This window comes from Zootoca vivipara, chromosome 13 (genome assembly GCF_963506605.1).
Source record: "Zootoca vivipara chromosome 13, rZooViv1.1, whole genome shotgun sequence".
NCBI classification, from domain to species: domain Eukaryota; kingdom Metazoa; phylum Chordata; class Lepidosauria; order Squamata; family Lacertidae; genus Zootoca; species Zootoca vivipara.
This window is the reverse complement of record NC_083288.1, coordinates 47,694,810-47,717,187: the sequence shown is the minus strand read 5'-3', so window position 1 is coordinate 47,717,187 and position 22,378 is coordinate 47,694,810. Positions and strand designations below refer to the sequence as shown.

The window sequence follows — 22,378 nt, the reverse complement described above, 5'->3', positions numbered from 1 at the left end:
AGTTACAAACACATCAAAATTACAAGCAGAGCAGCAGCGGCACTGTTTCAGGCCTCCTAGGAGCCTTAAAAGCTGTGGTGGAGTGTGGGGCCCACCCCAGCCCAAGGTGGAAAGTGGGCTTCACGGGGAGCAGTCCTCCCAAACACTCCCTGGCAGAGCAGCAGCAGCGATCCATGACGTATCCCACCCCTCCTCCCCCCACCACCAGCTTTTCCCTGTGATTCCCCCCACCCTGTCCCGACCCATGACGTATCATGTCCCCTCTTCCCCCCACCCCCTTGGCTCATCCCTGTGACTGGTCCCACCGTGTCCTGACCAATCCCACCCCCTCCTCCCCCCAACCCCCACCCAGGCGAGTCAGTACCGCCATTCGGCCTAGTCTGTCAAGTCTTCAGCCTAGTATGTAAACGGGAGCCAAGGTGCTGTTGAGTGGGAAGGTTTTATAGGTGCAGTACCAGTGTATCTGCCACTAGAGGGCGCTGGTTTGCAACCTTGTTCTTTTCCCAGCATGCACTTTTGGCTGAGTGGTGCATTCTGGACATAGCTGCTAAGTCTCCCGTTTTCCCTGGGAAATCCCCGTTTTTAAAGCCATTTTTCGCTGTCACCCCAAATGGCGAAATATCCCGTAATTCCCCCAAATTTCTTCCAGTGCCGCTCTGCCCATGTCTGGGCACCGGGAATCGGGCAGTGCCGGCACCGGAAGTCGCTTCTACGCATGTCTGGACATGCGTAGAAGCGACCTCCAGTACCAGCGCGGCTGATCCCGTAGTTTTCTAACCGGGACTTGGCCGCTATGGTTCTGGAACAGGGTTTTTTTTGGGGGGGGGGTTGACCTGGCGGAGGTGTGGCATCTGTCTTTGAAAACCTTATAAGAGCCTTCGGACATTCACTTTGGACATAGTGTTCAAATTTGAATGCAAGCTGTGAAGCGGTTTTGGAGAAAAGTGGATAGTAACCCACATGCCCAGTTTACATTTATATATATATAGATGGAAAAGACCCTGATGTTGGGAAAGATTGAGGGCACTAGGAGAAGGGGAAGACAGAGGACGAGATGGTTGGACAGTGTTCTCGAAGCTACCAACATGAGTTTGACCAAACTGCGGGAGGCAGTGCAAGACAGGAGTGCCTGGCGTGCTATGGTCCATGGGGTCACGAAGAGTCAGACACGACTAAACGACTAAGCAACAACATATATAGATGAGTCTTCAATATAGAGAAAGAGAATTTAGAAATGAGAACTTAGAAATGAGAACTTAGAAAGAGAAATGGTCAAAGGCCTGGAAACGATGCCTTATGAGGAACGGCTTAGGGAGCTGGGTATGTTTAGCCTGGAGAAGAGAAGGTTAAGGGGTGATATGATAGCCATGTTCAAATATATAAAAGGATGTCATATAGAGGAGGGAGAAAGGTTGTTTTCTGCTGCTTCAGAGAAGCAGACACGGAGCAATGGATTCAAACTACAAGAAAGAAGATTCCACCTAAACATTAGAAAGAACTTCCTGACAGTAAGAGCTATTCGGCAGTGGAATTTGCTACCAAGGAGTGTGGTGGAGTCTCCTTCTTTGGAGGTCTTTAAGCAGAGGCTTGACAGGCATATGTCAAGAATGCTTTGATGGTGTTTCCTGCTCGGCAGGGGGTTGGACTGGATGTCCCTTGTGGTCTCTTCCAACTCTACGATTCTACGATTCTAAGAAAATGGTGGCTGCTGGATCAGGCTGGATCTGGTATAACAACCTGTTCTCTACGTGGCCAACCAAATGCCCCACAAGCACCCTCTGTGTGCAACAGCCTGGGCTGCAAATTAACATGGTTTGATTTTAAGACACTTGTAGTAAGTAGGTAAGTCCACATGAGGGCAGTAGGAGGCATCTCTGCCGAAGCTCCTGGGGAGCTTCTTATTGATACAGTAACTAAAAAAGAAGAAGGGGGTGATTTTTTTTAAGGGAACAATTAAAAGGGGCAGCTTTAATTCTGCTGTGAGGCCCCCGGGGCTTGGGTGTTCGGTCCCTAAGTCTAAAAGAGAGGGTGTTTTTCTATGTCCATCTTTTCCCATCTCTGCAGAATGTGAATAGGACAACAAGGTTTTAGAAAACTCTGGATGAAAGTGTCAAGATCAAAGGGGCTCCTCCAGACTTTGCTCTCTGCTGCCCTCCTGTGCCCTTTCCTAAGAATGCACCCGGTTCCTCAATAGAGTTGGTTCCAAAACGTGGCTTCCAGCTCAGCACTGCTGTTAACAAATACGACTTCGTACCGGTATTAGCAAATATGAGGTCTTTTCCAAGTGTATCCATGTAAAATCATCATCGTCCCTGGGATTACAGTGGGCAATAAATTGAGATAATAACAGTAATAATAATAACAACAGTGTGATTTTGTAAAACTTAAGTTTAACATGAGGTTTTATTAAATGTATTTGTTTTGAGACTGCAGGTTTTATTTCTATTTTGATCAGTTTGACGTCAACTTGTTTTAACAGTTTTTTTTAGTTTTTTTATAAATAATTTTTATTGATTTTATATATATAACGACATCTCACACCTCTACACAAACATAAACAACGAACATTAAAAAAGAATAGAAATAAAGAAAATACAAAAATAGAAATAACAATACAATAAAACAACAATAAAGTGAAATTAAGGTAAAGGTAAAGGGACCCCTGATCATTAGGTCCAGTCGTGACCGACTCTGGGGTTGCGCGCTCATCTCGCATTACTGGCCGAGGGAGCCGGCGTATAGCTTCCAGGTCATGTGGCCAGCATGACAAAGCCATTTCTGGCAAACCAGAGCAGCACATGGAAACGCCGTTTACCTTCCCGCTGTAGCGGTTCCTATTTATCTACTTGCATTTTGACATGCTTTCGAACTGCTAGGTTGGCAGGAGCTGGGACCAAGCAACGGGAGCTCACCCCATCACAGGGATTCGAACCGCCGACCTTCTGATCAGCAAGCCCTAGGCTCAGTGGTTTAACCACAGCGCCACCTGGGTCCCTAAAGTAAAATTAAACACGTGCTAAACCTGACCAAGCTCTGTCCCAATCAGCGGAAACGTTTCTCTGCTGCCTCCTTGTGGCTTTTCCAAGAAAGGGCGGGATTTGTCCATATAGCATCTTGAAGACTTGGTTGTTGTTGCATTTGCCCACATATACTATGGCAATACGCGGCGCTACTGCCAACAGTAAACATGACCGCACCTCCTCTCACATCGCCCATAACCAACATGGCCAAGCTTGCGCTTTTTCTATATTGCCCGGAACCAACATGGCCGCATCAGCCACACCACCTCGCTCCCACTGCTAAACTGAAGAACAGCATCACTCTTTTTAAACATGGCCACAGCCCACATTGCTCTGTTGTTGTTTTTAGTTGTTTAGTCGTGTCCGACTCTTCGTGACCCCATGGACCATAGCACGCCAGGCACTCCTGTCTTGCACTGCCTCCCGCAGTTTGGTCAAACTCATGTTGGTAGCTTCGAGAAAACTGTCCAACCATCTCGGGCCTATAAGCCTGGCCCGCCGCCCGCCTGCCTACCCGCCCTCGCTCGCTCGCTCGCTCCTCCTGCCTAGCCACCCACCGGCCTCCTTCTTCGCAAGCGGTACCTGCTGCTCAGGCGGGTGTCGCCGCCTCCGCCTCCGCGCCGCTCGGCCTCCCGTCAGAAAGGCGACATCTCTCTCCCTCTGTCGCACCCGCTGCAGCGGTTGGGGAAGGCCGGTGAACGTGCGCACCTCCTCGGGCGGGCTCTCTGCGCTGGGCCTGCTCAGTCGCTGGTCGCCGCGCGCGCTCTCGCTCGGTCTCTGTTTGCGCAGCAGCAGCAGCCTCTCCGCCGTCGTCCTCTTCCTCCCCCCCACCCGCAATCACTCACCGGCCGGCTGGAAGCGAGCGGGGGGGGGGGTGGGTGGGTGGGAGGAGGGAGGGGGAAGGCTGACCTCTCGCGAGAACAAATCACAGCCGTCGTGGGAATTTTCAAATTCTTGAGTTCTTGCTGTTGTTTCTTTTAAATTACGGCACGCACAGACCCCAGGCGGGCAGACGATAAGGGCGATTTGCATTGTCCTTTCCAGCGGGTCAGCGACGTGACAATGCAAATCGCCCTTCTCGTCGTGGCACACCAGCCAGTGTCTCGCGGCACAGTAGTGTGCCGCGGAACACCGGTTGAGAAACGCTGGTCTGAACAATTGATGTATTTAATAAACATTTGCCGTATGATATTAGGGAGGGTATTCAAACAGGCCAGAGCTGCCTTGGCAGATATTTGTGAAAGATGTGAAAATGGCATGGATTATGTGACGCTATATTGATGGAGGGGTTTTGTGCAGCCCCTTCTTCTTTCCTCCTTTTTAGCTCATTTCATATGTTTGTATTCCTTCTATGAAGCGCAAGACACGCTTGTCTTTTATTTGTTTCATAAAACCTATACAACCGCTCGATTGTAAAAAGAAAACCTCAAAGCAGTTTACAAATGCACAACTGTGCTATAAAACATACAAAAGTTAAAATGCTGGGGGGAGAAATTAAAATGGCTTCAACCTCGTAAGCACCTGGGTAGATTTATCTATATTATGTATATTAGTTACATCTGCTGTCCATCAAAATATGATTCACCCTTTCTGCCCTATTGTGTTTTATTGCTTTCTAAACTATGTCTAGAATTAATAGATTATTAATATATGTGTATGTGTGTAGATAGAAAAAGAAGCAGTTATAAAATTATATAAATATACATATTATATGCGCACAGTGGCATACTTGCTTCTAAAATGTTCCCCAGTTTATTCTCAACAACCCTGTGAAGTAGGTTAGAATGAGAGACTGTTAGAATGAGAGACTGTTAGAATGAGAGAAAGTTGCTCCACCCAACCCAAAATAATTTTTACACGTCAAACTATGAATACACCCTGATCCCTAAAACTTGCACAAGCGAGAAAATGGTTTTACAACTGGATTTTGATTCCCTGTCAATTTAAAGTGGTTTCCGCTCCCCCTCCGAACCAGAATCAGACGGCCGTGATAAGAGATCTGAGGAATTTGTTCCACACACATTTCCTATATATCACAGAAGTAGTCATCTTCCTAGCAGGTGCCATTGTCAGGATGCTGATTCTCAGAACTTGCCTTCCAGATCCACAGAACGTCCGTCCCGTTCACGTGGCTCAGAGTTAAATCTCCTTTTGCCCCTCACCCGCGTCCTCAAAACGGCTGCCATGTTCTCCTGCTGAGACCGATAAACAGGTGTCAGAGCACGGCAGCTGCTGCTGCTGCTGGCACACAGGTAAGAGCAGCATGGTTGTGAAATTTGGAAGGTGACGGTGGAGGGTTGCAAATGAAGGTAGCGAAGAGAACCTAGCAGTTGGGGGCTGAGAGCATTCGCATTAGTCAATGCTAACTTACTTTCCTGCCTCTTCCTTCTTCAGGTTCTTCAGCCTGTATCCTCCCCGCCACTAGAGGGTGCGCTCTCTGCAGGGGACCTTGCCCAGGCTGTCCAAGAGCAGAGTTTTGCAGAGCTGGGCCTGGGGTCCCACACTCCGGTGGGTCTGATCCAGAACTTTTTGGAGTCCCTCCATGTGGATATAGGGCTGCCGTGGTGGGGAGCCATCGTGACAGGTGAAGGGGCCTGGTGAATTTGGGAAGCGGGTGGAGATTTAGATATACCTTTGGGCTGGCAGAGAGCATCATCAGAGTGGGCACTTTGGCCCCGTGACTTGGACACTGCTGCCAGCAGGGGCCAGAGCTTGGCAACAGAGTGCTTAGCACTTGGCGGGTTTCATGCTCTTGCCAAAAATTGTGCACAGCCCGGAGAGAGACAAGGCTATACACACACACCCCAAACACAAACTTTGTACCTCAAGCTCAGTTCCCTAGAGCATCTCTTGTTAAACGACAAGCTAACTGGTGCAGATGAGAGAGAAGCCTCTCTGCCGAAGATTCTGGGGAGCTGCTGCCAGCCAGAGCAGGCAGTATTGGGCTGGATAGACAAGTAGCGTGATGCAGTGCTAAGGCAGCTCTGGAGCACAGCAGGAAACGTACCTGCCCTGCTCCACATTTTCCCTCGTTCTTTGGCTTGACTGGAATGTGTCCTCTAGCTCGCTTGGAGAGGTGTGATGTAGAAAACCTCTGGGTTTAATAAGACAGGCTAGGAACCAAAATTTGTGGCCCCCTAATGATCACCACTACTGCCTTCTGGGTAAACGATGCCTTCAGCCTCTGCAGGAGAAGTTCACCCACCTACCCCTTTTGCACAAGCCTCCCAACAGAAGTTCTGGGTAAGGTAGCGATTTCTGGAATTGCATTGTGGGTGACATCGCGGCCATTGCACTTGGGAGTAACGGGTATCCTCCTCTCTCCCATGCCAAACTCCTCAGGGACGCTTGTGGCCCGTTGCTTGGTTTTCCCGCTCATCGTGAAGGGCCAGCGGGAGGCAGTGAAGCTCAACAACCACATGCCGCAGATTTCAGAGCTGACCGCCCGCATGAACGAGGCCAAGAACTCGGGGAACAAATTTGAGTGTGAGTTGGCCGGTGTATGGGGCAAAGGGCTCTGGGGGGAAAGGGCACAGCTGGGGTTGCAAGCAAACCACATTGGAAAGGGACCACGTTGAATGAATCGGGGAGGGGGTGCTTGGGTTGCTAGGATGAGACAAGGCTGGGGAGGCAGACAGTGGAGCTCTCAAGGAATAGGGTTGCCCCACATGATGTCACCTGTCGGGACCTGATCTATAGGGGAGGGCAAGGGGCTTGTAGAAGGAGATTGTGGGTGATAATCTACTTTGCCTTCCCCGCAAATCATTCCGCTTTTCTCCCGCAGTTGCCAAAGCTTATACAGACCTGAACCTCTACCAGAAAACCCACGATGTCAACCCGCTACGAGGGTTTCTCGTGCCCTTGGTCCAAGTGAGTCTCTGCCCCACTGCTAGGCTGGCTTGTTTTTGTTCTGTTTTTATGAATTTACATCCTGCCCTTTGTCTGTAGACTTCACAGCAATGAATGCAAGCTTACCAGATATGAAAGTCAGTTGAAAGAAGCTTCCCACCCCAAATTTCACGTCTGTGTTGTTCGTTTATTTATCGCTCGCTGTACTGTATTTATTTGCCGCTTTTTACACTGGGGTGCCCTGAAGTGATTTGTGCGACACAAATAGAAATTACCGGGGACGGGCGGACCATGAAAGCATTAATAAATATAAATATTTGAATTGTGTGTGTGGTATTTAAATATTACTCCCAGTTCTGCCTCCTCCCCTTCTCGCACTCATCCTCTATCCCTTCCTCTCTCTCTCTCTCAGGCACCCATTTTCATCTCGTTCTTCATTGCCCTGCGCAAAATGGCGGAGCTCCCTGTGCCCAGCCTTCAAACTGGGGGTCTGTGGTGGTTCTCGGATCTCACGGCTGCCGATCCCTACTATGTCTTGCCCCTGACGGTGACTGTCACCATGTGGGCCATCTTGGAGGTGAGTCTTTGGGTCCCTCCAGGGGTCCTTCTTATACTGCATCCATGGATACAATGGATTTTGACTGGGGAGGTGGAGCCAACTGCCTGCCCACGTGTGACGTCACATCGATGTCAAATTTGGCTCATGTGGCCAATCCGGTTAAGAATCTGGCCTATGTAGCCGATAAGGTTCTCCACCGCTGGTGTAGGGGAAATACGTTAGGGGGATCCTTATTCTCCCTCTCCATAACGCTTGAATTCATGGCTGAACGTTTGAACTTACAATTCTGGAAGCCTTCATAAGAGAGCTGCTCCAGAGGAAAAACTGGGAGGGGAGAGAGACTTTCTGTTCCTCATCAGGCAATGGCTTTTCCACCTGCTTTGCCACTCCCAGCCTTTCCCAGACTATGACTGTGAGAACAGCAGCAGCAGCTGGGAAGAGAGGAAGGAGTTCAGGGATATTTTTTATTTTAAAAAATAGCTTTAAAAGTTGTGCTTCTTTGTTTCTCAATCGGATCCTTTTGCATGCTTTTGTATGTTTTGGGGCATTTTATGAGTTGTGATTTGCTGTTATTTTTATTGATTACAGATTGGTAATCCTTCATTGTGGTTGAACTGTTTAATTATTATTTGCTGGTGTTTAATTTTGCTGTTTAGTATTAGATTCTGATGGGATTGTTGAATGTTGCTTTGTTTGATATAAGTGGTTGATTTTAAAGTTACTGTGAGTTTTATATTGGATCAGGTTGTTACTGTTTGATGTTTTATTATGTTTTAATGTCTTGGAAGCCGCCCACAGTGGCTTGGGCAAGCCAGCCAGATGGGTGGGGTATAAATGAAATATTATTATTATTTATTTGTTTGTTTATTGACAGGCAAAGGAAAGTGGTTTTTTTCGACACAGTGCATAGTTAGGCATTGGATTCTGCAAGAGGCAATGATGGGGGGATTAAGAGAGGTTTGTGGAGAACAAACCTCTCTGTGGGTACTAACCCCTATGCTGTGGGGGCAGAAGGTGTGGGGAAGGCAACTGAATTAGTGGACCGATGAAGAAATTTGAGGTGTCTGCGTATCACAGAACAAATAGGAAATAAAGAGACCAGAGGCCTCATGGGCTCTGAAACAGAGCTTAGACAGGACCAGATGTGTGAATTGGTTTGGTGCCCCTAATATTATGGGTCTGTATTAGACAGGGGTAGACCCAAAGGAGATCATAAGGAACGTTCGGAATTTGCTTTATCCCAAAATAAAGTGGGGGGGGGGTTTGGGGCCTAGATAATAAGGCTGCAGTGAACCTCCTAAAGCCAGTTGTTGGAGGGATGGGGTGCACTGCCAAGGGCGAGAGAGGCTGTGGCTACCTCTGGATCCTGTCCATCACTAGAAATTCCCCCCACAATTTCAGAATTCCTCCTTGGCAGAAAACCTCATGTAGGAAAGGACAATGCAGTGAAAAATGGGGGAAATGGCAGGAGGCTTAACAGTGTCCACCTTCTCTGCAGCTAGGAGCAGAATCCGGAGTGGCGAACCCGAACCTCCACATTATGAAAACAATTTTCCGGGTGATGCCACTTGCTATCCTGCCTCTCACAATCTCCTTCCCGACGGTGAGACGCTGCCGCAGACAGATTGCAATTGCTTTTATGTATTCCCTATGAAACATCTCGTGGCCAGTTCTGACTTGCCCTGCGCAAACCCATGTTCCTTCGTCTCAGCCTTGGCCCCCCCGTTCGGTTCAGAAACCTGCAATTTAGCCTGCACAGTCCAAGAGAAACAAAAAGAGTGTAAATAAAGCTTCAGCTGGATCTGTTCCTCTGCGGCCGGTGCAGGGGGTACTGTGCCCTCCAGATGTTGCCGAACTACAACTCCCATCATTCTTTGCCATTGGCTATGCTTGCTTGGGCAGATGGGAGCTGTGGGCAAGTACAAAGGGGACTTTCCTGAACTTTCATCACACGGGGGGGGGGGGGGAACGCCTTTTCCTGTGGGGCTGCTGTTCCCACTTCCTCCCCGCTGACCCTCAATTCTCCAGCACCTCTCATGCCACGGGGCAGCTATCCTGTTGCAACAGGGTGGGCCACGTTCTATACGAACTTCCCCACGTGCAATGAATGAAGGGGGTCTTTGAGTCTCTCTCTTTCCCTCCCTGCAGGTCATTTTCACCTACTGGCTGACATCCAACCTCTTCTCGCTGGTGCAAGTGGCCTTTCTGCGGTTGCCTGCAGTTCGCACCCGACTTGGCATCCCCGACCGGGTGCAGCACGACCCCAGCGTCCTGCCTGCTCAGGGAGGCTTCATAAAGAGCTTCAAGAAAGGTGATTAAGGCAGCATGTTGTCTGAGATGCAGGAAGGATAGTGGTGTTTTTTAAAATGCACATTTTTACAATGTCCTACAGTTATTAGGTTTGGGGAGGAAGGAGCAGATTATATCAATATGACTGTGCTGGGAAAGTTAAACTTTTCAGAGGAAAATGTTTTTTTGAACTACATACGGAGTTTGATAACTGGGAAACATAAATGGTCGTTGCCCGTAGTAGGTTAAAAATAAACATATTTGTACAGTGGTACCTCGACATATGAATGCTTCGACTTACGAAGGTTTCGACTTACGAAGCCGACAACCCCAGAAGTCTTTTCGCCGCGCTGCTTCCACGCGCGCGTTCTGTGCCTGCGCAGAAGCGCAAAATCACGCATGCGCAGAACAGGCGCTTCGACATCTGAAAACCTCGACTTACAAAGAGCGCCGCGGAACGGATCGTCTTCGTAAGCCGAGGTACCACTCTATTGGGATGGTAATAATAAGTAGATAAATAGGTACCGCTCCGGCGGGAAGGTAAATGGCGTTTCCATGTGCTGCTTTGGTTTCGCCAAAGGCAGCTTAGTCATGCTGGCCACATGACCCGGAAAAACTGACTGCGGAAGCAGACAAACGCCTGCTCCCTCGGCCTTTAAAGCGAGATGAGCACCGCAACCCCAGAGTCGTTCATTACTAGACTTAATTGTCAGGGGTCCTTTTACCTTTACCTTTAATACCCATATAGTCATACCTTGCTTTTTGAACAGCTTAGTTCTCAAACATTTTGGCTCCCAAACACCGCAAATCCAGAAGTGACTGTTTTGGCTTGCAAATTGTTTTTGGAAGCCGAACATCCAACTTCAGCTTCCTGCAGCCAATCAGAAGCCGCGCTTTGGTTTCTGAACGTTTTGGAAGTTGAGCGGACTTCCGGAACGGATTCCATTCGACTTCCAAGGTACTAGATAATATACTAGATAAGTTTTTTTTTTTTTTTTTTTTTTTTTAAATTTTAAAATAGACTTTATTAGAAAATTTTAAAAGATGTACAGACACCAAAAAAAAAAAATTTAAAGTAACTTAATAACATAAAATAACTTGGCAACTTAAATACTATAGTATATCAAGTAATATAAATAACATAACTACATATTTAAGCCACCCAACGTAACTTAATCAACATAAGTAAACAAATCAAGGTTGGTCTAAATAAATTAAATCCATCAGACTACAAATAATATACAAAATCAACTTAGGCAAACCTATCATAATATAACATAACATAACATAGCATAACATAACATAACATAACATAACATAACATAACATAATAATATAACATAACATAACATAACATAACGAAAAGGGAAAGAAAAAAAAAGGAAAAGGAAAAAAGAAAAAAGAAAGAAAAAAAAAAAGAAGGAAAATCCAGAAGTGACTGTTTTGGCTTGCAAATTGTTTTTGGAAGCCGAACATCCAACTTCAGCTTCCTGCAGCCAATCAGAAGCCGCGCTTTGGTTTCTGAACGTTTTGGAAGTTGAGCGGACTTCCGGAACGGATTCCATTCGACTTCCAAGGTACTAGATAATATACTAGATAAGTATATGCAGAGCTGTAATTGTTAGCTCTTATAATGATATAGTATACCTTTTCCCCCACTTTTTATTTTTACTTAAAAACAGACAACAAAAAAGAAAGCTGACTTGGGAGGAGGAGGGTGGCCAAAGGTGGCTGTGGCGCAAGGGAGGTTATAAGGGCTTCTCAAAGGTCTCCAGCTCCTAGGGGGTTAACTTACTTGCGTCTCCACCCCCTTCCAGGCTGGAAAAATGCACAGGTGGCTCAGCAGATGGAAGAGAGGGAGCAGCGCATCAAAAACCACCTGAATTTGGCAGCTAAGGGTAAGTTCCCTGCACCCCCTCGCCCTCTCCTGCCGCCATCCACGACCACCAGGCATGTGTGTGATCCTTTTCCTGCAGGGAGGAGGGGATCCTGGGATGGGTTTTTCCCTCCACTTGCTCTGCCCGGTAAGTCAATGTGCAAATATAATAATAATAATATACTCAGCCACTCTGGGCGGCTTCCAACCGAATATTAAAAACAGTACAGCATCAAACATTAAAAACTTCCCTAAACAGGGCTGCCTTCAGTTGTCTTCTAAAAGTAAAATAGTTGCTTATTGCCTTGACATCTGCTGGGAGGGCGTTCCACAGGGCGGGTGCCACTACCGAGAAGGCCCTCTGCCTGGTTCCCTGTAACCTCACTTCTCGCAATGAGGGAACCGCCAGAAGGCCCTCGGTGCTGGATCTCAGTGTCCGGGAGTGCTGCTATCACTGATGCACCTGTGACTAAGCCCCAAAGCGCAGATATCTCGTGTGGGACCCTCCCCCGGAAGACACAATATGAAATATTGGCCGGGGGGATGAGGGAAAGAGGGGGGCCAGCTGCATCCCCCTTCTTGACGGGGCAGCGTCGCTCTCTGCGATCGCGTGAAAGGCTGTGTTACAGGGAGGAAACAACACCCTTTCATCCTCCCCACCCACCCTGTGAAAGCCAAGAACTGCGCTCTCTCTCTCTCTCTCACACACACACGTGCGCACACGCAAATATATCTGGATACACACAGGGTGTGAGGCACACGTGTCGTGCTCCCTGTCGGGCGAGCGCTGCTGCCTGTCCCCACTCACTCTCGCCCACTACCGTGTTTCTCCTATTTTAAGATACCGTCTCATATTTATTTTACTCAAGAAAATAAGCATATGGCTTGTTTTCAAGGGGTGTCTTATTATTTTTTATGGTGCTGGAGGAGACTCTTGAGAGTCCCATGGACTGCAAGAAGATCAAACCTATCCATTCTTAAGGAATTAGCCCTGAGTGCTCCCTGGAAGGACAGATCGTGAAGCTGAGGCTCCAATACTTTGGCCACCTCATGAGAAGAGAAGAATCCTTGGAAAAGACCCTGATGTTGGGAAAGATTGAGGGCACTAGGAAAAGGGGACGACAGAGGACAAGATGGTTGGACAGTGTTCTCGAAGCTACGAACATGAGTTTGACCAAACTGCGGGAGGCAGTGCAAGACAGGAGTGCCTGGCGTGCTATGGTCCATGGGGTCATGAAGAGTCGGACACGACTAAACGACTAAACAACAACAACAACACCTTAAGTACCACATGGTTCCGGGCGCCTGCCTCCTCCTGCTGTACAGACGGCAGCAGAAGAAAGAAAGAAAAAGTTTCAGGAAGATCCTGTCCCTATAAAGTTATCTCATCATCTGCCCAGTAAAAGACCTAAGTGCCATAACAGGATCAGGGGCCAACCTGGCAGGACACTGGGGGAAGAAGGCCAAAGGCTGTAGCAAGTAAACAGGGCTGGTGAAGAAATCTCAGCCTTTTACCAGGGGACGCTGTGGCTTTAAACCACTCCAAGAAGTGATCGGGTGGGTTTCCTCAAACGCCCCCTCCCTGCTCCATTGCCTCGCTCACCCGTGCTCTGATTAAATGAGAAGGAAGTGTGGGAGTGAAGCTCTCCCTTTAAGAGGCAGCCTGCAATGGCAATTTCAACAATTCGTGGTTGCAGGCTGCCTCTTAAAGCCTCCACTCCCAAACTTCCTTCTCGTTTAATCAGACACCGGAGTGCAGGTGGGGGGGGGCAGAGAGGAAAAGAGGATCGCTGAAAAGGGGAGGGGGAGGAAGAAAGAAGGACGGGGCGGGGGAGGTTCACGGAGGTGAGAAAGCGAGCAAGGCAATGGGGGAGTGGAAATTACAATGGCAATTTCAACATTGCAGGATGGCATTCCACAGCTCTCACTCTTCCCCTCTTGTTCACATCGGCAGACTGGGGATGCCGCCGCTGCCAAACACCCATTAAACTCGGAGAGGGAGGAGGGGGAACCTTGAGAATCTGGGACCTTTCTCCCACCCCCTGACCAGCAAGGGAGGGCTTGTTTTCTCCTCTCTCTGTGTCTCTGTCTCTCTCTCTCTCTCTCACACACACTCACTCACTCACTCACTCTGCCGTCCGCCTCTCCAAACCAACTCATCAATGCAGAAATCAAGGGGACGGAGGAAGCCAGCGAGATCCTCGGCCTCATTGCTGCTGCTGGCTCCCGGAGGCAGCCTGCCGGATCGGCACCCAGCAGTGCCACGCAGAGCTCCCCAAGCCTCCGGGAGCCAGCAGCAGCAACAGGGCAGGAGGCTTGGGACACTCTGTGCGGCACTGTTGGGCACCGACTCGGCAGGCCACCGCCTCCTGCCGCGGCCATCGTGCTTGGTCCCGCTGGCTGGCTGGGGCGCTTGGCGGTCTCCTTCTGCATGGGTATGCGATGGGGTGGGGGTGGGGAACGGCGACAGGGACGCAAACAGACACGCTCCATTGCGCGCTCGCGTCACAATCCCTCGCAGTCCCTTTCCCTCTTCCCCTCGCGCCGTTAGTTGGAAGGCGAGGCGCGGAACGGCGGTTTGGAGTGGAAGCTGTTGAGAGAGAGAGAAGCGGGGGGGGGGGGGAGTGCGTGCAGTCTCTGCGTCCAATCCCTGTGTCCCCGGGGCACATGCGCATTAGCGCGGAAAATGGGACACACGGAATCTGGACGCAGAGACACTTGCACTTTATTATATAGGATGTATGTGTGTAGATAGAAAAAGAAGCAGTTATAAAATTATAAACCAGAAACCCTCCAAACCAGAATCAGACGGCAGTGATAAGAGATCAGTTAAATACCTTTTACTCCTTAAGGTTGTCCTGGAGAATTTACCCCCCCCTCTTTTTTTAAAAAAAATAATTTTTATTAGTTTTATATAATAACACAAAAAGGCAAAACATAAAAGAACATTTCCATCCACCTTCCCTCCCTCCCCCCACAAGTCCCCTTCTGCCACAAGTGGATCCTGCAGGTGTTGAGAGTCGAAGGTAGTCCATTTTGAAGCTGGGTTTGTCCTCACCCCCCTCTCCTTAGCTCCTGGACCCCCCCCCTGCCACCAGGAGGCCCCGAGACAAAAGGAGAGATTGGGATAAGGAACCCCCCAACTATTTATATATAATCCTCCAGCATAATAGACAAACAGACAAACAATTAAGAATATCAGTTTCTTACTTTGTTAAACATTGTATTTGTGACTTCCACAGATCCCTTCTTCCTGATTTTCATAGCTCCTTAATATAATTATGGCGGGTTTCTTTTCTTAATTCTAATTCTTATTCTTAAAGATCAACATTATTTCCCTCCTTCTTCGTGCCGCCTCCCCACAAGCCCCCTCCTGCCACAAGAGGACCTATGAGGTGCGACCATCCAAGGGAGGTCTATTTTGTAATTGGGTTTCCTTCCACCCTTCCCTCCCCCCCAGAGCCCCCCCTGCCACCAGAGGCTTCAGGTCGATAGGGAGGAAGATAGGTGGCTATCCACCCAACTACCTAGCTAAACATAGCATTCTACTCAACAAGTCTAAAGTTTCTTTCCCCAGCCCTTCCTCCACCCCCCACAAGAAATGTCAATTATTACATATTATTAATATCTCTAACCAAACATCTTAACATTATTCTCTTAAACGCCCTCTCCTCCCCCCCGGAGTCTTTCCCCCATTTGGTCCAGCATTTCCTTCATCAAGCCAAGATTTCAGAACCGTTTTTCAGCCAGCCTATATACCAGTTTACCAATTTTTCATCCCACACCAAATCTACTGCAGTTCAAAATTCCGGTCTCTGTCCTCCCCTCCCTCTGCTTTTCCTACCCCTCGGTCTCACTTCTCCCTTTTCTATTTTCCTCAGTCTCCCGATTTTCAAAAATCATTTTCCATTGGAGGTGATGCTTCTCCACGAAGATTGCTTTCTCAATTGAATTCCAAGAGCTAATGCTGATTGTAGTCTTCTCTTCATCTTCTTCTTTTTCCACCTTTTGTTGAGCATCATCCTCTTCTTGATTTTAGAGATCCCTTTCATTTTCAGAAGTAGCATCGTGGTCCTATCCATAGTCCACTGTACTCACCAGCGGTGAACTAAATTGTTCCTGTACCTTTAAGAGATCTCTCAGAGTTTCCAGAATTTCCAAATAGTCTAGCACAGTCTGCCGGAAGGCTGCTGAATAGGATGTTAACATTCTTTCTTAACCACAGACAGAGTGAAGATTAGAAGACAGTAGACACTGGAAATTTCCTTCCTCAGAGACGGTGACCTCCATCTTGGCTAACCAGTTTCAAAGTCTTTAACATCTTCTAATCTTAAATAACGTCCTTAACGAAATGTTCTCCTTCTTTCCCTTTTTGACAGCTGTCAAATTTATTTCTTGATAACCTTGCTGAGCCTCGTGGGGTGCCAGCTCCAGGGTCAAGAAGGGGTTAGAAAAAGCTTTCTTTCTTTTGAGTTTTAAGGCAATCAATTTCCCTTTCGGCTTTGGGATATTTTCGCGCCTCTAAAGTCCACAGTAGGAAGAGATCGACTTCCGTTTTTTTGGAATCTCTTCCTATAATTCCAATTGACTTTCCAAAGTTCCAAATAGAGATTTCACTTACTTTATCGAAATCTTGGGAAGAACCTGCCGCTTGCTGGTAGAAGACTCGGGGCTTCGCTTCTTGGAGGTGACGGTGGTGCCCAAAATGGCTCCGGCGACTCCACTCTGCTGGCTCTTGGCTGACTCTACTGAGTCTCCTGGGCAGCGGAGGAATCGCGAATTGGAGCTCCGCTGGGCAGCTAAGCCCCCGGGACGCTCTTCCCGGGGTTTTTATGGGGAATCCGTGCGCCCTGCGGATCCCCCCCCTCCGCGATGCCAGAGACCTCGGAGCTTGAGGTCTATGCGTCCTCTTGCCAGCGCAGCAGACCGGAAGACGAATTTACCCCCCTGTCTTGACTGTGTGGATTGAAAATATTTGTCAGAGAATACAGCAGAATATGTTGTTGTTTAGTCGTTTAGTCGTGTCCGACTCTTCGTGACCCCATGGACCATAGCACGCCAGGCACTCCTGTCTTGCACTGCCTCCCGCAGTTTGGTCAAACTCATGTTCGTAGCTTCGAGAACACTGTCCAACAGCAGAATATAATCAGCACTAAATGGTTTCCTAAATGGTGTCCTTCAATTATGTCTAAACATAATAAATGTTGCCTCTCCTTTTTTCTCAACCTCTCCCAAATGGGAACCTCTATTGCACCAACCATAAAGAAACTAGACTTCAGCAAGAAGAGATAATCCTCACCGGCATGGTCATAGGGGTCAGTACAAGTGAAGTTTCTATCCAGTGGATGAAGAATGCTCTCATTGAAGGTCACCATGTGAAAACCCCAGTCTTGAAGGGCAGCAGCAAAGATTTGTCCTTCAGCCAGCTGCTAGTCCCCTCCTCTGACCATAGCTGCCAAGTTTTCCCTTTTCTCGCGAGGAAGCCTATTCAGCATAATGGAAAATCCCTTAAAAAAAGGGATAACTTGGCAGCTATGCCTCTGACTGGAAGAATGGCACTTCATACTCCTGTACGTTCACCTTTACAGCAGGAACCATGAAGCTCACTCACCCAGAGGCCTGAGGAGAAATCCCAGGGCGACAAAGGATGCAAGCCCCTTCCTCAGCATCGCAACCTCCCCAGCCTACCAGATTAAATCATTTCCATGTATCCATGTTTGGCCTAAGGCTAAATAAAAGTGAGCAAACTCACAGACATCTCATGATGTGATCACTTGGTTGAGGCAGTGGGTGGGTTCTGGAAAGAAGTGGGGAATGGATTGATTTCCTTGCAAAATACAAGGCAAGTACAAAGCATCAACTCACAGCATACATACAGCACAGACTTCCATACTAACCTAGCAGAGTTAGCACGCAGCAAAGGAGGCAGGAAAGGGTTCAGGAGCAATGGAAACACAGGGGCAGGACAATGGGGGAACTGGTGGAAGGGGAGGAGATTCAGAATGAGCAGCTGATGTCTTGAGAGAAGTTGGCTCGATGCCGCTCTCTGTGTGTTATTGTAAATAAATGGAATATAAAGCTATTGGAGGCTCATTAATTTTTTATCAGAAACTCCAGTGCATCCCTGCAGACCTGACAAGAGCCAAACACAAAAAAATTATTGCTGTCTGTACAGTACAGCATCAAATATTAAAAACTTCCCTAAACAGGACCACCTTCAGTTGTCTTCTAAAAGTAAAATAGTTGCTTATTGCCTTGACATCTGCTGGGAGGGCGTTCCACAGGGCGGGTGCCACTACTAAGAAGGCCCTCTGTCTGGTTCCGTGTAACCTCACTTCTCGCAATGAGGGAACCACCAGAAGGCCCTTGGTGCTGGATCTCAGTGTCCGGGCTGAATGATGGGGGTGGAGATGCTCCTTCAGGTCTACAGGACCGAGGCCATTTAGGGCTTTAAAGGTCAGTACTAACACTTTGAATTGTGCTCAGAAACGTACTGGGAGCCAGTGTAGATCTCTCAGGACCGGTGTTATGTGGTCCCGGCGGCCACTCCCAGTCACTAGTCAAGCTGCCGTATTCTGGATTAATTGCAGTTTCCGGGTCACCTTCAAAGGTAGCCCCACGTAGAGCGCATTGCAGTAGTCCAAGTGGGAGATAACCAGAGCATGCACCACTCTGGTGAGACAGTCTGCGGGCAGGTAGGGTCTCAGCCTGCGTACCAGATGGAGCTGGTAGACAGCCGCCTTGGACACAGAATTAACCTGTGCCTCCATGGACAGCTATGAGTCCAAAATGACTCCCAGGCTGTGCTCCTGGTCCTTCAGGGGCACAGTTACCCCATTCAGGACCAGGGAGTCCCCCACACCTGCCAGCCTACTGTCCCCCCAAAACAGTACTTCTGTCTTGTCAGGATTCAACCTCAATCTGTTAGCCGCCATCCACCCTCCAACTGCCTCCAGGCACTCACACAGGACCTTCACTGCCTTCACTGGTTCTGATTTGAAAGAGAGGTAGAGCTGGGTGTCATCTGCATACTGATGAACACCCAGCCCAAACCCCCTGATGATCTCTCCAAGCGGTTTCATATAGATATTAAAAAGCAGGGGAGAGAGAACGGAACCCTGAGGCACCCCACAAGTGAGTGCCCAGGGGTTTGAACACTCATCCCCCAACACCACTTTCTGAACACAGCCCCAGAGAAAGGAGCAGAACCACTGTATGACAGTACAATAAAAGTTGTATTGGAAATACTGGACGTAGATTACTGCAAAGGGAACCTTTTTTGTATACCGTTTAAAGACAATGATTCTGTCAGGTCTAAATTCATATCTTGACCTGAGTTCTTCTACTTAAAGGTTGTTTAATCAGATTAACTCCTTGTATGGGCATTTGCATAGTAACATTTCAGCTAAGCAGTATTTGGCAACATTTTCAGTATGAATGGTAACTGCATACCTTTCAGGTGTGTTTCAGGTATAACCAACAAACTTGGTGTTCTGGCAGAACTAAGATACAATAGAATTTCATATTAAGATCTAGGCACCAGGAAATATTTTTTCAGTGAGGCTCGTTTGATAATAAGATTGGTGAGCAACAATGATTTATCATTTCAAGCGATCTAATTATGACAAATAAAATTTTGAAATCAGCCTTTCCCTGTACATGTTGTCTTTTTGCTTTAGCTTATATAAACACAACATGCTTTTTTGTATTTAATTGCTTTCAAGGCAGCCTCAGAAAATTCAGGACAGTTGACGTGTATGTTATTCCTTTCTCACAAATGGGTCTAGCCACACGGCAGCGGAGGTGTAAGGTCAGAGTGTTCCTTCTCTGTTTTGCTCATCCTGCATCTTGTCCTCTAAGGAAGATTGCAGAAGAAGATTACAGTATGTATTTTGTGTTCCCATATAGTAAATTTTTTGTAGGGAACTGCCTGTGATCTCTAGATGAAGGGTGGTATAATTTTTTAAATAATAATAGGAGAACTTCCCCATAGCTATTCGGGTTTTCCACACATCCCAATTAAACTCAAGTTTATGGAAGGATTTCATGAGAACCTCACAGATGAGCCTCTTCGTGGATTGTCTGGGTAGGGCTAGAGGGGTTGAATGGAAAAGTATCTCACCAAAGTTTTCTGGGATGTTACATAATTGTGGGACTCCTTTGGGGACAGCCTGCAACTGATGGCTTCCCAGCCTGCTACAAGTGAGTTTGCTTCTCTGTCCTTCCTCTTTGCAGCCTTCTCATGCATGGTCCTGAAATCTGGGCATCTCAAATCACCCTTAGACACAGAGAAATAACAACTCTTTGATTCTCTTACTCCAACTTTCCTCCTTATTTGCCTGTGTTGTTGTTTAGTCATTTAGTCGTGTCCGACTCTTCGTGACCCCACGGACCATAGCACACCAGGCACTCTTGTCTTCCACTGCCTCCCGCAGTTTGGTCAAACTCATATTCGTAGCTTCGAGAACACTGTCCAAGCATCTCGTCCTCTGTCGTCCCCTTCTCCTAGTGCCCTCAATCTTTCCCAACATCAGGGTCTTTTCCAGGGAGTCTGTAGTAAACGCAAAAGTCATTCGAAAGATCCCTTGGTTCCAAAACAAATATTTCTTTATTAATACAGTGGTACATGCTGGCCAAATGACCTGGAAGCTGTACGCCAGCTCCCTCGGCCAATAACGTGAGATGAGCACCGCAACCCCAGAATCCGTCATGACTGGACCTATGTAATGGTCAGCGGTCCCTTGACCTTTACCTTGGTTTCCAACCATAATCCGTTCCGCAGGTCTGGTTGTAAACCAAAACAGGTTGTAACCCAAGGCATGCTTTCACCAATGGGGCCTCCCCCCCCAAAAGGGAGCGGTTGTAATCCAAAAAAAGGGTTGTAATTCAAAAAAGGGACACACACTTCCGGGTTTGACGTGGCTGTAATCCAAAACGGTTGTACAGTGGTACCTCGGTTTAAGTACACAATTGGTTCCGGAAGTCTGTACTTAAACTGAAGTGTACTTAACTTGAAGTGAACTTTCCCACTGAAAGTAATGAAAAGTGGATTAATCCATTCCAGATGGGTCTGGACATGCACAGAACCAATTTCCGGTGCCGCGCCGCTGGGTGAGGCTGCTGAGCCCTTATTTTCCAATCTGCACGTTGTCAGCTATGCTGTACAGATTGAAAATGTTTGCCATAGAATCCAGCATAATATAATCAGCACTAAATGGTGTCCTAAATGTTGTCCTTCAATTATGTCTAAACATAATAACTGTTGCCTCTCCTTTTCTCTCAGCCACTCCCAGATGGGAAACTGTATCGAACCAACAATAAAGAAACCAGCCTTCAGCAAGAAGAGACAATCCTCACCGGCCTGGTCATAGGGGTCAGTACAAGTGAAGTTTCTATCCAGTGCATGAAGATTTCCCTCGTTGAAGGTCACCATGTGAAAACCCCAGTCTTGAAGGGCAGCAGCAAGGATTCCCTCATGGCCTTCAGCCAGGTGATAGTCCCCTACTATGATTGGAACAATGGCATTCATACTCCTGTAGTCGAAACAAAATAAAAAAATTCCTTCCAGCAGCACCTTAAAGACCAACTAAGTTTTTATTTTGGTATGAGCTTTCGTGTGCATGCACACTTCTTCATACTCCTGTAGGTTCACCTTTACAGCAGGAACCATGAAGCTCACCCAAAGGCCTGAGGAGAAATCCCATGGCAAAAAATGATGCAAACCCCTTCCTCTTCAGCCTATCCCAGATTAAATAATTTCCATGTGTCCATGTTTGGCCTAAGGTTGAACAAAAGTGAGCAAACTCACAGATCGCTCATGATGCGATCACTTGGTTGAGGCAGTGGGTGGGTTCTGGAAAGAAACGGGGAATGCACGTGTGGAACGCCAATAGAGTGCTTCTGCGCACGTGTGAAGCATGCAGAACGCTTCTGCGCATGCGCGCGCGGCAGAACCCGGACACTGACTTGATGTTACTGTTTTAATGGTTTTTATTATATGGCTTTACAGTCTTTATGTTGCTTAGTGCACTGCACTGTTTAAGATTTTTTTTGGGGGGGGGAATATAAAGCAGCTAAGAAATGATTTCAAAATCAGCAAATGAATAAATAAATAAATAAATAAATAAATAAATAAATGTCATAGGTTAAACTTTGTCTGCCATCCGTTCCTGTCTGCACCCCAGTGATTTTCCTTCTCTCTGACCCTCTTTCCCATGCATATTTTCTTTTCATAGGATCATAGAATTCTAGAGTTGGAAGGGACCCCAATGCTCATCTAGTCCAACCCCCTGTAATGCTTACTTACTTATTTCACCAAACCTGGCAACACAACCAGTATTTTATACTCCTAGCCAACACCCCCTATTCCACCGTGTGTGTTCCTAGTTTTGCACAGATCGTCTCATATTTGATTGAACTTGGGAGCTTCAGGAGACGCCTCAAGATGGATGTGAGGCTGATCCAGCTGAGACATCTGTCACCCCATTGATTGACAGGGCTGATCTGGCTGTCTAGGTGGGTGTCCCCTCCCTCTCTCCCTCCCTCCCTCCCACTCTCCCTCCCTCCTTGCTCCACGTGTCCCCCCCCAAAGCTGCACACTCAGTGGAAGAGGACGACCATCCCAGACAGATGGAATATACCATTCTTCGGTCAAGGGTATATGATAGCTGCCCTCCCTGTATAGAGAGAACCTCCCTGATAGAACCTTCCTCAGCAATGCAGGAATCTCAGCTTAATAATTTCAGCTGAGAGCCCTGCCTTCCCTACCCCAATCAAAAGAATATC

The 22,378-nt window shown here is 47.7% G+C and overlaps 1 protein-coding gene across 1 annotated transcript in view; it reads left to right on the top strand.

Moving 5' to 3' along the window:
- Positions 1-20,985, top strand: part of LOC118078642 (mitochondrial inner membrane protein OXA1L) — a 28,526-nt gene extending 7,541 nt beyond the window's left edge. The window contains exons 2-11 of the mRNA XM_060281388.1: positions 3,570-3,714; positions 5,109-5,272; positions 5,415-5,604; positions 6,363-6,506; positions 6,805-6,890; positions 7,282-7,446; positions 8,927-9,031; positions 9,577-9,739; positions 11,535-11,615; positions 20,877-20,985. Coding sequence (XP_060137371.1) covers positions 3,570-3,714; positions 5,109-5,272; positions 5,415-5,604; positions 6,363-6,506; positions 6,805-6,890; positions 7,282-7,446; positions 8,927-9,031; positions 9,577-9,739; positions 11,535-11,615; positions 20,877-20,914 — 1,281 coding nt within the window. The 3' untranslated portion in view covers positions 20,915-20,985. The remainder of the gene's footprint in view (positions 1-3,569; positions 3,715-5,108; positions 5,273-5,414; positions 5,605-6,362; positions 6,507-6,804; positions 6,891-7,281; positions 7,447-8,926; positions 9,032-9,576; positions 9,740-11,534; positions 11,616-20,876) is intronic.
- Positions 20,986-22,378: the final 1,393 nt, after the last annotated feature.